We start from the raw sequence: 13,265 nt of genomic DNA, 5'->3' as shown, positions 1-13,265 counted from the left end.
TCCCCTGGGAGAATAGCAGATAACAAAACTGACTGTTTAATGCTTTTATACACAATATAAATTACACTGACCAGCATGGCAACAGCCATGGAACCAGTCCTCCCTCCCCCCTTTTCCCCAAGGTCCGGCAGAAGACGACTCCAAAAGGCAGGAACAGGCAGGTATCACCCCCAGGGGCATGGCACTACCACCTCTGGGGCAGGAACCTGAGCTGCTGTTTGTGACTTTGCCAAGGAAGGATAGGGCTGCTGAAGGTCCCAGTGCACCCATGGGCACCACATAAGGCAGCCCTGAGCCCCCGTGGAGTCTGTTGCCCGTCCCTCCCCCAGGGAGGGCAGGGGCTGAGGCACCCTGGGCCTGATGCAGGGCTGGACACCCGTGCAGCTGGGCTAAGTGCTGTCTCAGGGCAGGGCCGTGCCCACAGCTGGAGGAGCCAGGAGGGCTTTGGCATTGCGTGGGTTTACCCAGCTCTCGGCTGTGTGGCCGTGGATCTTCTGGTGGCGCTTGTAGTTGTCCCAATGGCCAGTGGTGTAAGAGCAGTTCCGGCACTGGAAGGGCTTCTCGCCCGTATGCCGCAGCATGTGCCGCTTCAGGTTCATGCTCTGGTTGCAGCTGTAGCTGCAGAGGCTGCATTGAAAGGGCTTGTCGCCCGAGTGGATGCGCCCGTGACGCTTGAGGTTGGCCAGGTTGCCACAGGCGTAGTCGCAGAGCTGGCACTTGTAGGGCTTCTCGCCCGTGTGCACTCGCTGGTGCCGCTTCAGGTTGTCGAGGTGGGCAGAGGCGTAGGGGCAGAGCGGGCAGGCAAATGGCTTCTCCCCACTGTGTGTCTTCATGTGCCGCGCCAAGTGGTTGGGGTAGTGGGTGACGAAGGGGCAGAAGTTGCAGGAAAAGCCTTTGTCCCCAGTGCCCTTGCGGGGGCTGGCGCCCGGCTCGGTGCCCAGCACTGCCAGGCTGCAGCGCCCACAGACCTGCTCAGCCCGCCCTTCATCCTGTGCAAACCCGTCGTCCAGCACCAGCCCACACATGCGGCATGTGAAGGGGTAAAGCAGCTCGGGCAATGCAGCTGCCTCCTCACCCCGCAGCCGAGCGCATCCAGGCAGGAAGGGGCCGCTGCCGCTGCCCACGTGCAGGCTCAGCTCCGGCAGCATTGGCTCTGTGGGATGAACACAAAGAGGACTGTGAGCGGGGCGCCACAGCACTGGTCATGGTCAGCTGCATGAGAAGCCCCGGCTGCAGCTGGTGGCACCAGGACTGGCACAGGACACACAAGTGCCGTCTCCCCCATCCCCAGGGCTGTGCCATAGAAGCAGCTCCTCCCTTCCCCTCCACCTTTACCTGGGTCCTTGTCCTGCTGGTGCGGCACTTTGCCTTCGGGCAGGCGGTGACTGAGCATGTGCCTCTTCAGGTTTCGGCTCTGGTTGCAGCGATAGTCGCAGGCAGCACACTGGAAGGGCTTGTCCTGGCTGTGGACCCGTTCATGGCGTTTGAGGTTGCCCAGGCTGCTGCAGGCGAAGCTGCAGCACGTGCAGTGGTACGGCTTCTCCCCGGTGTGTGTGCGCAAGTGTCGGGTCAGGTTCACCAGCTGAGCAGAGGCGTAGGCACACTGCGTGCATGCGAACGGCTTCTCCCCGTTGTGTGTTTTCATGTGGCGCTTGAGGTGGCTGGAGTAGTGGGAGGCGAAGGGGCAGAGCTGGCAGGAGTACACGATGCGCTGGCTGCGGCCCCCCTCCGTGCCTGCACACTGCAGGCAGCTCTGCCCGAGGCTGGCAGCCAGCTGCAGCCCGCACTGGCGGCAGGGCAGTGCTGCGGGGCCGGGCTCCCCACCCTCCTCGGGGTCGCTCTCCACGCTCAGCTGCTGGTACCCAGAGGAGCAGTCGTCGTCGCTCAGCGCATATGCCGGCATGGCGATCTTCCCCACCAGGGTGTCTGCTGAGAAGACGATGGGATGGGACGGTGTCAGCACGGCTGGCCCAGGCACAACCTCTCGCTTGCGCAATTGGTCCCAGCAGAGCCCATCTCAAGAAGGGGACTGCAGCCAGGAGGGGCTAGGCAGCTGCATCCACCCAAGCAGCACCCAGCAGGAGCTCACCACATTGTGCACAGCAGGGTGAGAAGTCTCACAGCCATGACCTGCTCTGACATCCCGCTGCAGGGCCTGTCCTCGCCAGGTTGGGAAACCTTGTCACCTCCACTCTATGGCTTGCTCCAGAATGGCAGGCAGTGTGGAGCACAAGGGTGGGTTGGGCACCCACCAGCACTGCTGGGACTGGCTGGTAGGAAGCAGTAATAGTGGGAAGGTGTTCGGTGCAGCCTGACTCAGGCAGGAGAGCTGGCTGCCGATAAAGTTTGCTCTGGGCTTCCTCTCGCTATGCTGCTGCCCTAGCCCAGGGATGGCAGCCAGTCCTGCTCCCATGGCCAACTCTATGGGGCTCCAACACCAGCCTCCTTCCATCATGCAGGAAAACAGACCTTCCTGGGCCCCAGCCAGAGCTGCTGCCTCATGGCAGTGGGAGGAAGTCTGCACCAGGCTCTCAGAGAGCACTTCTGCTTCCTGGCTGGGCACAGACCTATCCTCCTGCAGCCCCAGGAAGGGATGACAAGCTGAGCCCAGTGCCCTGCAGCCGCCTCCAGGCTAGTGCTCTGGGCCAGAGGGGCAGCAACATGCAGCCAAAACCTTGCCCTGGTCAACCTCAAGCGGTGTCCAGCTGTCCCCATGCAGCACCTGACCTGGAGCTCTGGAGCCTGTGAGACCCAGCAGATGCCCACCACCCCGGGAAGCAGCCTAGGCTGTCCTCTTCACTGCTGCCCACTCAGGTGGGTCCAGCTCCCGGAGTCCCAGCCAGGTGCAGGGGTGAGGCTGTTCCCATGCTGCAGGGCAAGGCTGCCCAACCTGCTTCCAGTGCCTTTTCACAAGCACTGCCTGAAGTGCAGATGCCAGAATGGGACACCCCACATTGGGCTGGCTATTGCTGGATGAACTCTCGACCCCACCTCAAGCCTCCCACTTCCCTCTGCCTTCTCAGCTCAGGCCCACAGTCCTGCATTGCCATAGTACTCCTGGAGCACTGTCCCCTAAGCATGGCTGCGTCAGTGCTGCCCTTGGGGCGAGGATGAGGATGTGGCCAGTGATGGTTCTCCTGACCTCCTCAGTGGGCCCTGAGATGCCCAGTCCTGCTCCCCAGCTGGGACTGGCAGTTGAGAGTGGTGTGCAAGGTATTTCTGACTTTCAGCCCTCACAGCATCCAGCCCCCAGAGCTGCTGAGAGGGCTTTGTCCTGGTGCTGGGCTCTGCACACAAGCTGTGGGGAAGTGCAGCCCTCGGAGCAGAACCACATCTGCCAGGCAGCTGAGACCGTCCCTCGGCACGAGAGTGGGAGCTGCCGGCACAGCCCAGCATGGGTGCTGAGCACGCAGACCGCAAGACAGCCCTGGTAGACAGCAAGGGGACAGAACCAGAAGGGATGTGGTCTGTGCCACCCATCTCCTTTCACCACACCTTATTCACCACACACTGTTCAAGGCAATGAGTGGCGCTCCTGCCAGTCCTTGCAAGGCATCTTAATGGAGCTGGATCAGTGTTTGCCCCTCTGGCTACCCCGCACCGCAGGCTGACCTGCTGCCCGGTGTGCTGCTGCTGGGCTGGCACAAAGGGGCTGTGGGACCCCCGGGCCAAGCGAGAATCAGGGTGAAAGAGCTGGCAGACAGCCCCAGGCCAGCTCCCTATACAACATCAAGGGGCAGCGGTGGGGCAGACTCCAGCTCCCGGGTGGGCAACAAAGCCATGCCCTGGTGGCTCCGGGAACCAGGGGCTCCCGGGCGGACTGGTGCGGGCGGCTCGGGGGATGAGGCCCCAGACCAACCGTGGAGCACAAAGCGCCTGGGGGTCCTCAACGGGAGGAAGCGCTGGGGGATCAGTGCCGGGGATCGGGACCACCAGCGCGGGACCCCACCCCAGGAGGTGATCGGGGACGGGGAACACGCCCGGCGACAGAGAAGCCACAGGGCAGGCCTGCTCCCGAGAAGAGGCGAGGCTGCCTGATGGGGCCGAGCGCGGGACCGGTACCGGCAATGGCCGGGCAGGGTCCCCACCCGGCAACGCTCCCGGAGCCGGGGCCGTCCTCGCGGGGCGCCGCTGCCGGGCCCGGCCGGCGGCACGCACCTGGCGGTCCCTTCTCGAAGGCCAGGCCGCCGGGCAGCATCAGCGCCGCTCCCGCAGTCTCCTCGGGGCCGTCCTCGGCGTCCGATGCAACACACCGAGCGCCGCGGGTCACCGCCGGGCCGCCGCCGCCGCCCCCCGGCCCCGCCGCGCACTCACCCTTCACCGGCTGCGGGTGGCTCTGCTTCCGCCGGGGCATCGTGGTCGGACCTGGCCCCGGCCCGGCCCCACCGCCCGCCCGCCCGCGGCCCGCCAGCCGCCCCCGACAGCCCGGGGCGGCCGCCGCCGCCCCGCCTCGACAGGGCACTTCCGCTTCCGCCCAGACGCGGGGCGGGGCCGCCGGCGGAAGCGGGAGCGGCGCCCCGGAAGCGGACCCGGGGCCCGGAAGCTTGCGCGGGACCCGCTTCCCTCCCGGCCCCGCTCCGGCATGCGGCGGGCGGGCGAGGGGGCCGGGCCGCGGGAGAGGCAGGCGGAGGCCGGGCCGGAGCGGGGTCCCAGCACGTAGGCGGCGGTGGCCGAAGGGGGCGTGGCCAGCGGGAGCCCTGCCCCTTCCTGGGCGGGCGGTGCTGCCGGTGCTGCGTGCCCGGGGGGCCGCCGGGCCGAGCGCTGACCGTGTCCGTGCACTGTCGGGTTGGCTGCGGCCGCCACCCCCCCCCCCGCGCTGTCCCGCCAGCACGGCACTGCGCAGGGAGAGCGGGGGCTGCGGGAAGCGTCGGCAGGCCCAGAGCAAGGTGTCCGGTAAGACAGCTGCGGCAGGGAGCGGTGGTACGGCACGGGTGTGCTGTGTGCGGCACAGGCGGACGCAGGAAGTCTAGAGCCCGCGTTGCGCTGGTGCAAGAGGGCAGGGAACGGGCAGGCAGGAGCACACCTGGCTCGCAGTGAGTGCTCTAGACTTTAATCATCTTGGTTCTTCCAGCGCTGAGATCCTTTCAGCCTGGATTTGCTTGAAGGATCTGGGGCTTTTGGGAGTGCAGGGAGAGATTCGTTGTTGTGAGTATGGTCTGATATCAAGAGACAACTGAAAACGTCCTTTGGAGGTGTCCATCAGTGTCCTGCTCCTTTGTACTGCCCTGGGGAGAGGAATGAGGCCAGTCATGGATTCATGGATCAGGCTGCCCAGAGGGGTTGTGTGGTCCTTGGTCTGGGAGGTCTTCTAGACCTAGGTGGCATAAAGCGCGTAACCACAGGGGTGACCCTCATTTGGATCACCAAATGAGGGCAGGAAGGTGGACTGGGGACCTCTGGCGGTCTCTTTCCACCTGACTTATGGTGATCATGGTGACCCCAGTGGGAACTGGCTGCAGAAGAAGGGGAGCCCAGCTCCCCAGGCTCCAGGAGTGGCCCCAGTGTTGGGTACAGTGGCCATGCTGTGGTTCCTCTATGGTCATTCCCTTTGCCAGTTCTATCTCCACACTCTTACAAGGACTGCAGAGTTGAGAATTATTGCCTGGTTCTCCCAGGAGTGGGTGATGGGCCTCCCTGCAATACAGCTCCTGGAATGACCCTGTGGTTCATAACCCCTGTTCCCAGAAAATCCCCCCCACTTTACATGGCTTGGCTCCCGGACACTCAGGCATGCTCTTACCGTGCCAAACAAAGAGCCTGCTGGGTCCTGGGGATGCCACCATGGCACTTCACAAAACCCAATCACACCTCTGCACGTAGGGAGCTCGGCCGTGTCACGCTTTCCTCTGCTGTGGCTGGTTTCCTACAGATTCTCTCTCTGGTGTCCCAGTGTTATGCAGACCAGCGCAGGCACCCAGGGCTTTGCATCCCACTTCTTGGGGAGAAGGGCCCCTGGTTACCCTGCCTGGGGGCTTGTTTGGCCCATCTCCAGGGGTGGTTTGCTGTGCAGTTGTGTGTGTGTTGTGGCAGCAGCCCTGCTCTGCTTCAGCTGTATCTTGTACTCATCCTTTCTCTGCCTAGGTCCGTGCCCTGGATGTGGTCCCCATTTTTAGAACTCCTGCCTTCTCTGTGGCTCCATTAGTAGAGCTGTCTGACATCTCCAAACAACCCTGGCTGTCTGAGCTGCTGCTGAGCCTCTTCACGGGTAGTGTTTGCTTATTTGCAGGTCCTTGAGGGAATCGAATGTGTTGGACTTGTGGTAGTCCCAGGGGAGCCATGTCCACGTGTGTCCGCAATGCTTCCCCACTGACAGGTACCTCGGGGCCAGAGGATGGGGCTGGTGCTTATTCACTTGTGTTGTGCAGCCATTTAGTCCAGTGTCGCAGTCCTGCTGCAGGAGCATGTTCCTTCCTGCTCTCCTCCTGCAGTAATTTCCACTCTTAACAGCCATTTAAATCCAATCTCAGCCCAATTTCCATGAGCTCTTCAGTTGCTACGGGAAAGTGCTCTATTACCTTGGGTGGCATGGTGAGCACCTTGCTTGTTCCCAGCAGACTCCTTGGTCTTCTCTGAGCCATCACTAATACTTCCAGTGCCAGCACTTGTGGTATTTCAGCTGTGCTCAAGTGGAAAAAGCAGCAGAGGAGGTGGATGTTGTGGAGGTGTAAAGCGTAGGGTGCAGCTCTTGGGGTATAGATAAGGAAGGAGCAAGGAGAACTGTGCTCTGATGTCAGGAGGATGGATTGTTGTGTGGCCATGGACTTGTAAGCTACAAGTAAGGGAAAACTGACAGATTTATCTTCTCTCTCCTGTAATCACCTGGCTCTTGGGTTCCCTGGCTTGGTTGCCTCTTCTACAACCTCAGCAGAAGTTTGGGTGAGGCAGGTTCTAGTGCAGCACTAGTGACACTGGGAATCATTCAGAAGTGACTGCTCCCCATGAGGTCATGCTGCCCTGGGTTGCAGGGCATGTGGAGGAGCCCTCTCTTCCCAGGATGTGTTAGGATCCAGCCTTTGTGGAGGAAGCACTTTCTTTGTGGCAGTGAGATGTTCCCTGCTCTCCTGTGAGCTAACTCTGAGTAGGGGTAGTGGGTGATGGTGGTTGTGATTAGCCCTGAGTTTTCCTCTGGGCTCCCTCCAGCTAGCCATTGCTGGGAGCTTCCTGATGCAGGCTGGGTGAAGGAGCTTGTTTCTGTGGTGCCAAGTGGTGGTGTCCCTATGGGCCCAGTCTTGGACATTTGAGTTTCATTCAGAGCTTCAGCCATATCTCTCTTTGGAGAGGAAAGTCACAGACACTTGGAGTGGTGAGGGGTGTGATTATTGCACTGCTCTGTGTACACAGTGGTTCTCACGGTGTTTGCCACTGCCTTCCTTGCAAAGAGCACTGTCTCCCCCTTCCTTGGGGAATCTGGGAGGTCCTGTCCCTCTGGACTTTATTGCTGAACTGAAAGAGATGGGAAGGGGCAGAACAGAGCTGGCTCAGGGGCACATGGGAAGCTGGAGAGGGGCTGTGGCTGCATTGCCCAAGCTCAGCGTGGAACAGGTCAGCCATAGTACTGTCACTGGGGCCCTTGGGCCAGTGTGGGGACAAGGCTGGACATAATGGCTGTGGGTGACCATGGGCATACTAACCAGGCAAGATACGTTTGTGGGAGCTCAAGGTCAGGTGCTTTGATTCTTCCCTTTGGTTTGATGGGAGGGAGCATATCAGCAGGAGCATGTGAAGGAAGGACAGGTTCTGTCTTTGTGCTCAGCGGCTGTGCTGCCATGCTGGAGGATGCAGGAGGTGGGCAAAGTCCTGGGCCCTGGCAGAGCACCGCTGGCAGCTGTCTTGGCTTGTCCTGAAGCTGCTGGGGTGTTTTTGATGGCATAGCCCTGGGGTCCAGCAGTGGGGTTTGTGGGTGCTGAGGCTGTGTTCCCATGCCTGCAGCCCAGGGCTCGCTCTCATGTGTGGTTCCATTGCAGGCTGAACAGCACCGACTGCAGCTGGAAATGGTTCAGCCACTGCCTGTGGGGAGGATGCTGGCTCTGAGGCCTGGGTAGGAGCTAGGCCATGAGGGCCGTGCTGGGGCTGGCACCTCCCTCCTGCCCTCCGTAGCCTGACAGCAGCCGGCTGCCACCCTGGCGGGCCACCATGGAGCGGCCCATGCGTGTGCACCTCCACCTCCTGGGCTTCTTTGGGCGGAAGCCACAGGCTGTCGGAGGGGAGACATCACCAGAGCAGGAGGCAGAGCCGGCAGAACCTGAGGAGATGTGCATCGCGCTGCCCCTGGGCGAGGACGGGGAGCTGGTGGAGTGTCCCCTGTGCCTGCTGCCCCAGCCGCCCGAGGCCTTTCCCACCCTGGCCTCCTGCGAGCACCGCTCCTGCCGGGCCTGCCTGGAGCAGTACCTGCGCATCGCCGTCAGCGAGAGCCGTGTGCAGGTGGCCTGCCCGCACTGCCCGGCCGCGCTGCAGCCTGACGACGTCCACCGCCTCCTGGCTGAGCCCTCCCTCCGTGACAAGTACGAGGAGTTCCTCCTGCGGCGGCTGCTAGCGGCTGATCCCAGCACCCGCTGGTGTCCTGCACCCAACTGCAGGTGAGCGGCTGGGCCCTCGTGTGGAGGCAGGAGCAGCTGGGAGCTGGTGCGTGGTGAACTGTGCCTGTGCTTCATAGACTCACAGACTGGTTTGGGTTGGAAGGGACCTTAAAGCTCGTCCAGTTCCAAACCCCTGCCATGGGCAGGGACACCTTCCACTAGAGCAGGTTGCTCCAAGCCCCGTCCAACCTGGCCTTGAACACTGCCAGGGATGGGGCAGCCACAGCTTCTCTGGGCAACCTGTGCCAGGGCCTCAGCACCCTCATAGTAAAGAAGTGTCCTGTGAGTTTTTCACAGGCTCAGTCCTTTTGTGACTTGATCCTTTGTGGGGCTGGGTTTGCTCAGAGAGATGTCCCAATTCCTGTCCCATCTGCAGGGCACAGGCAGCTGTGTCTGTGCCAGGGTTGGTGCTCTTGACCATGCTGCACCAGCCCATGAGATCCCTGGGGAGCTGTGTGGGTGCAGGATGGGGAAAGCTCTGCTGCAGTCTGAGCTGGTCACAGTGTCTCCTGGCTCTCCTGAGCAGGGGCTGCAGCTCTGTCTCAGCATGGAGCTGGGACCTGCCCCTGCATGACCTGGCTGTGCTGGGGAGGGGAATGGCTCTGTGCTGTGCAGGGATGCAGGGAGGGCGCTGCTAAACCCCCTACGCTGACTCCTTTCTCCCCACAGCTACGCTGTCATCGCCTATGGCTGTGCTGAGTGTCCCCGCCTCACCTGCGGGCGCGAGGGCTGTGGCACTGAGTTCTGCTACCACTGCCGGCAGCCCTGGCACCCCGATGGCCCTTGTGTGCCAGCACTGCCAGCCCCTGGCCTGGCCAACACAGCACAGCCAGTCCACGTGGAGGACTCGACCCATGGTGAGACCCTGGAGCAGGGTGGGAGCAAGCAGGTCAGAGGTTTGGCATAGCTGAGCCACAGTCAGATACCTTTGTACTTTCCTGCCTGTGGGGATGCTGGAACCAGGACCCAGTGGTCCCCACTGGCTGCCTGTCTGTGGAGCCATGTAGCCCCTGTGCCTGTTGAGCTGGGGCTGTGGAGCGGGACTTTGCTTTGTCTGGCTCACCCCAGTACCTATGGGACAGGCTGAACTCCTTGGTCAGTGTATGGAGGGGGAGCTGCACTGTCCTGTCCTGCTCCCCCCATCTCATCTCTCTTTCCCCCTGGCAGCTGAGGCTGAGAACATCAAGGTCTGTCCCCGCTGCAGTGCCTTCATCATGAAGATCAATGATGGGAGCTGCAACCGCATGAACTGCACAGTGTGTGGCTGCCTCTTCTGCTGGCTCTGCCTGCAGGAGATCTCTGATGTGCACTTCCTGAGGTCAGTGCAGGGCTGAGGGGCCATGGGGTGTGCTGGGGGGCAAGGGTGGAGGAGCTGCCAGGAGCTGAGGGGTGGCTGAGATGCTGGGTTGGAGGTCCTGCCAGGAGTTGTGGGGATAGGAATGGGGGACAGTTGAGGCCCCGCTGAGAGCCACAGCCACGTTTGGGGATCCCTGGGCTGTCGGGCTGACTTGTGGGGGGGGAAGCAGAGTGCTCTGTACTGTCAACAGCCTTTGGCCCAGCCCCACTCTATCCTCACAGCCCCTCTGGCTGCACCTTCTGGGGGAAGAGGCCTTGGTCGAGGACCCGAAAGATCCTGTGGCAGCTGGGCATGGTGCTGGGGGCGCCCATGGTGATCTCCCTCGTCGCAGGCATCGCTGTCCCTGTCATTACCATCGGGATCCCTGTCTACATGGGTAGGAAGGTACTGGCAGGGGGCCCTGGAGTTCCAGTGATCCTCCTCCCCTCTGAGCCTCAGGCCTGGACAACACAGTGCTCACCACTGCATGTCCCTGTGTCACCTTTGACTCCCCACAGCCCTCCTTCTGGGGACCCTCGCTGCTGTCCACCCCAACACCAGTTGGGTACTGTCAGCCTGGAGAGGTTGGAGTTGTGGATGATTGTGAAAGGAAGAAAGGGTTTGGGGCCCCAGGGGTGTTTTCCAGGAACACCTGAGTAGTGGTGGCAGCACCATAGTGGCTGCCTGTCCCTGAGGAAGTGGATGGGGTGTCTGGGTGCTGTGGCTGCAGCTGGAGCTCTGCCAGGGCTGGGAAGAGGCTATATCCCTGGGGACTGCACACTGAAATCTCTGCAGAGCCCTTCACCTGTCTTGCTCCTCCTCGAGGTGCTGGGCCAGAGCCGGAGGAGCAGCCTGTCAGGGTGCCAGCAGTGCCTCTCTGTCACCAGCAGTGTCCTTCTGTCTCTGTTTGTGTCTCCCATCATAACAGCTGTCACTGTGGGTAAGTGTGCTGTGCCAGGGCTGAGGGTATTGGAGGCCACTGCAGCGGAGTGTCTGTGGGTGGGGGATGTTGGACCTGGGGCACAGGGTTTCACCTAGTACCTGCCTGTCTGCCCGCAGGAGTCGGCGTGCCCCTCATGCTCACCTATGTCTATGGGGTGGTGGTGCTGTCACTGTGTCGGAGCCGCTGGGGCTGTGGCCGCAGCCCGCCCGGGGACCTCGGTGTGGTGGAGCTGGAGAACCTGACCAAGCGTGAGTCCAGTGCTGCCGTCTGTCCACTGGCCTGTGCTTGCCATTGGGCCCCATGGGCCCTGCTCCTGCTTCATGTCTCTGTGGCTGTGAGCTCTCCACAGAAAGGATCTCCCCGTGGATTTGTGTTGGTTCTGCCCCAGGTGCTACCACACACACCTCTGTCCCTGCAGGCTGGTGTCCTGGGGAAGGTGCTGCCCGAAGTGCTTTGGGAGCAGCTTGTTGGCACCCCGAGCTGAGAACCTTGTGGGCTGTTCTGCTCCCTGTTCTGACAGGAGCAATCCTTGCAAACAAGGTGCTCAGCTCCGTATCTCCCTCCAGAAGTGAATGAGCTGCGGTCAGTGCTGCCCAGCCCCAGGCCCGTTGAGGATGGAGTCCCAGACACAACCATCTCTGTCCCCAGCAGCAGCCGTAGCCCACGCCATGGGACGGTGTGGCAGGAGCAGGACAGCCGGTCAGCCAGCACGGTGGCCCTCACAGGGAACATGCTGACTGAAGGCATGGACATGTCCAATAGGTGAGTGGGAGCCGCTGTGCTGGGGAGGTGGGGGTGAATGACACATCCCCTTCCTAACAGTCTTCCCCACACCTGCTGTACCAGCCAAGGGCATGGTCACATCCCCCGTTAGGCTGCTGCCCACAGGCCCTGTATTTGTCTGCAGGGAAGGTATCAGCATCGAGGTGGAGGTGTCCATCGAAGCAGTGCCACATCCTGCCCGGCAGCAGAGTCTGTGCAGTGCCCCATCAGGGCAGAGCCTCTCTGGGGACTCCCTTGGATGCACCAGCGACAGGTCCAGCACTGTGGGCATCCCCACGGAGTGAGGGGGGAGATCCCCGATCCACAGAACCCCCCCTGCCCCTTGCACAAACATCCTGTGCCCTCCTGGGGCAGAGCTGGTCACTCTCTGCGCAGCACCACCGGCCCCATGCTGGATGGGCTCTGACTGTGCTTGGTGCTCCCTGTGCCCAGCCACATCCACCCGTTCCCTGAAGGCAGCCCTGAGCATTGGCACAGCTGGGAAATAAAAGCTACTCTCTGAGGGTCTGTCTGTCTCCTGCGGCACAGCCAGGCCCTGACAGCTCAGTCTCCATCACAGCAGGCTCTTGATTGTGGTGCATTCTCTGATGGGTGTTACAGGAGAGAAGGTGGGGTAGGGTGGTCCCAGCCCCACAGAGGTGCAGGCGGGGGGGGACAGGTAGACCCAGGGAGTAGGGCAAGCATGGGAATGCTCCCTTGTGCAAACACTCCAGCAAACTAGGCTCTGTGGTGCCTGGCTGGCAGTTGGGAAGGTGGGATGTTGCTGCAGAGCCTCAGCCAGTACCAGCAAACAAAGCAGCTCACACAGGGGCTGAGTCCTGCCCCGGCTGGGCCAGTTGCTGGTGCAGAGTGTGTGGCACCCATGGGTCCTTTGTGCCCCCAGCTATCGTCCTGGGAGCAGCATGTAGCTTCCTGCAGACAGACCTCAAGTGTGGTGCAGGACAGCAGCAGCCCCTGATGGTGGGAGACCGTGGAGTGCACCAGGGCAGAGCTGGGGAGTACAGGGGGCTCTCTGTGATGTCCTGTGTCTGTCGATGTGTCCCTGCCCGCCCCTGGCTGGTCCAGCAGCATGCGAAGGGTTGCCAGGGCTGTTGGAGAGGAGGGCTGTGCCTGGGCCAGCTGAGGGTGATGCTTTAGCATGTGGGGTGCTGCAGCACAAGGACTTACTTCTATCCTTGTGATAGGCACCCACTCCAAAGCAGGAGCGAAAACTGCTGAAGGTCCCAGGTGGAGGCAGCAGCATAGCTCTGGGGCTCCACATCCTGCATTGGCATCCCTCCCCACCCCATGGGATGCTGTCACAGGCTGTAGGGAGCCCGTAGCTGGATACAGATGAAGTGGCCAACCTGGCGCCTCCAGTAACCAGCTCTCAGACCTCTGGTTGCTCCAGGAGGACAGAGCACATAGTAAATGGTCTAAACCCAGTCACATCTCAATATAAATTACTAACATGAGATCACTGCTGGCCAGAATCATTTTAGAGGATACCACAGAGGCTGGTGCTAACGCCTATATCAAAACTTTTCCTTAATGACCAGGAAGAATGTCTAAAACCAAACTCAAGACAGATGCTTTGCAGCAGGAATAAGGCAGTGGGCACGTAACAGTTCAGACAGTGGTTTTAACC

At 61.5% G+C, this 13,265-nt stretch overlaps 2 protein-coding genes across 7 annotated transcripts; one reads left to right on the top strand and one right to left on the bottom strand.

Annotated features, from left to right (window-relative positions):
- Positions 1–20: 20 nt before the first annotated feature.
- On the bottom strand, positions 21–4,444 carry ZNF513 (zinc finger protein 513). 5 transcript variants are annotated; one of them, XM_062614428.1, is made up of 4 exons: positions 4,315–4,411; positions 4,159–4,242; positions 1,336–1,929; positions 21–1,153 (listed from the first exon to the last, which is right to left on the bottom strand). In XM_062614428.1, exons 1-4 carry the CDS (start codon positions 4,352–4,354, stop codon positions 402–404), a joined length of 1,470 nt encoding a protein of 489 aa, XP_062470412.1. In that variant the 5' UTR covers positions 4,355–4,411; the 3' UTR covers positions 21–401. The 5 variants fall into 5 exon arrangements, with proteins under 5 accessions (XP_062470412.1, XP_062470413.1, XP_062470414.1 ...); XM_062614429.1 differs by having other exon boundaries at positions 1,336–1,926; XM_062614430.1 differs by lacking the exon at positions 4,159–4,242 and having other exon boundaries at positions 4,315–4,444.
- A 540-nt stretch (positions 4,445–4,984) lies between these two features.
- Positions 4,985–12,196, top strand: LOC134161507 (E3 ubiquitin-protein ligase RNF19B-like). 2 transcript variants are annotated; one of them, XM_062614409.1, is made up of 11 exons: positions 4,985–5,192; positions 6,227–6,313; positions 7,965–8,576; positions 9,246–9,433; positions 9,744–9,894; positions 10,155–10,317; positions 10,431–10,496; positions 10,738–10,852; positions 10,972–11,103; positions 11,422–11,617; positions 11,763–12,196. In XM_062614409.1, exons 3-11 carry the CDS (start codon positions 8,134–8,136, stop codon positions 11,920–11,922), a joined length of 1,614 nt encoding a protein of 537 aa, XP_062470393.1. In that variant the 5' UTR covers positions 4,985–5,192; positions 6,227–6,313; positions 7,965–8,133; the 3' UTR covers positions 11,923–12,196. The 2 variants fall into 2 exon arrangements, with proteins under 2 accessions (XP_062470393.1, XP_062470394.1); XM_062614410.1 differs by lacking the exon at positions 10,431–10,496 and having other exon boundaries at positions 4,991–6,313.
- The last annotated feature ends 1,069 nt before the right edge of the window (positions 12,197–13,265 follow it).

The sequence above is a fragment of the Pezoporus occidentalis genome, unplaced genomic scaffold (assembly GCF_034315485.1).
Source record: "Pezoporus occidentalis ecotype Australia unplaced genomic scaffold, CSIRO_AGI_Poc_V1 ctg175, whole genome shotgun sequence".
Lineage (NCBI taxonomy): Eukaryota > Metazoa > Chordata > Aves > Psittaciformes > Psittacidae > Pezoporus > Pezoporus occidentalis.
Note: the sequence above shows the minus strand (reverse complement) of the source record. Positions and strands in the feature narration are given on the sequence as shown.

Coding starts and splice junctions, on each gene's coding strand:
- ZNF513 (XM_062614427.1), bottom strand. CDS start 4,354: ATGCCCCGGCGGAAGCAGAGCCACCCGCAGCCGGTGAAGGGTGAGTGC. Junction 1,930..4,158: donor CTTCGAGAAGGGACCGCCAG/GTGCGTGCCGCC, acceptor TCGTCTTCTCAG/CAGACACCCTGGTGGGGAAG. Junction 1,154..1,335: donor CCAGCAGGACAAGGACCCAG/GTAAAGGTGGAG, acceptor TTCATCCCACAG/AGCCAATGCTGCCGGAGCTG.
- LOC134161507 (XM_062614409.1), top strand. CDS start 8,134: ATGGAGCGGCCCATGCGTGTGCACCTCCACCTCCTGGGCTTCTTTGGG. Junction 10,853..10,971: donor CATAACAGCTGTCACTGTGG/GTAAGTGTGCTG, acceptor GTCTGCCCGCAG/GAGTCGGCGTGCCCCTCATG. Junction 11,618..11,762: donor GGCATGGACATGTCCAATAG/GTGAGTGGGAGC, acceptor ATTTGTCTGCAG/GGAAGGTATCAGCATCGAGG.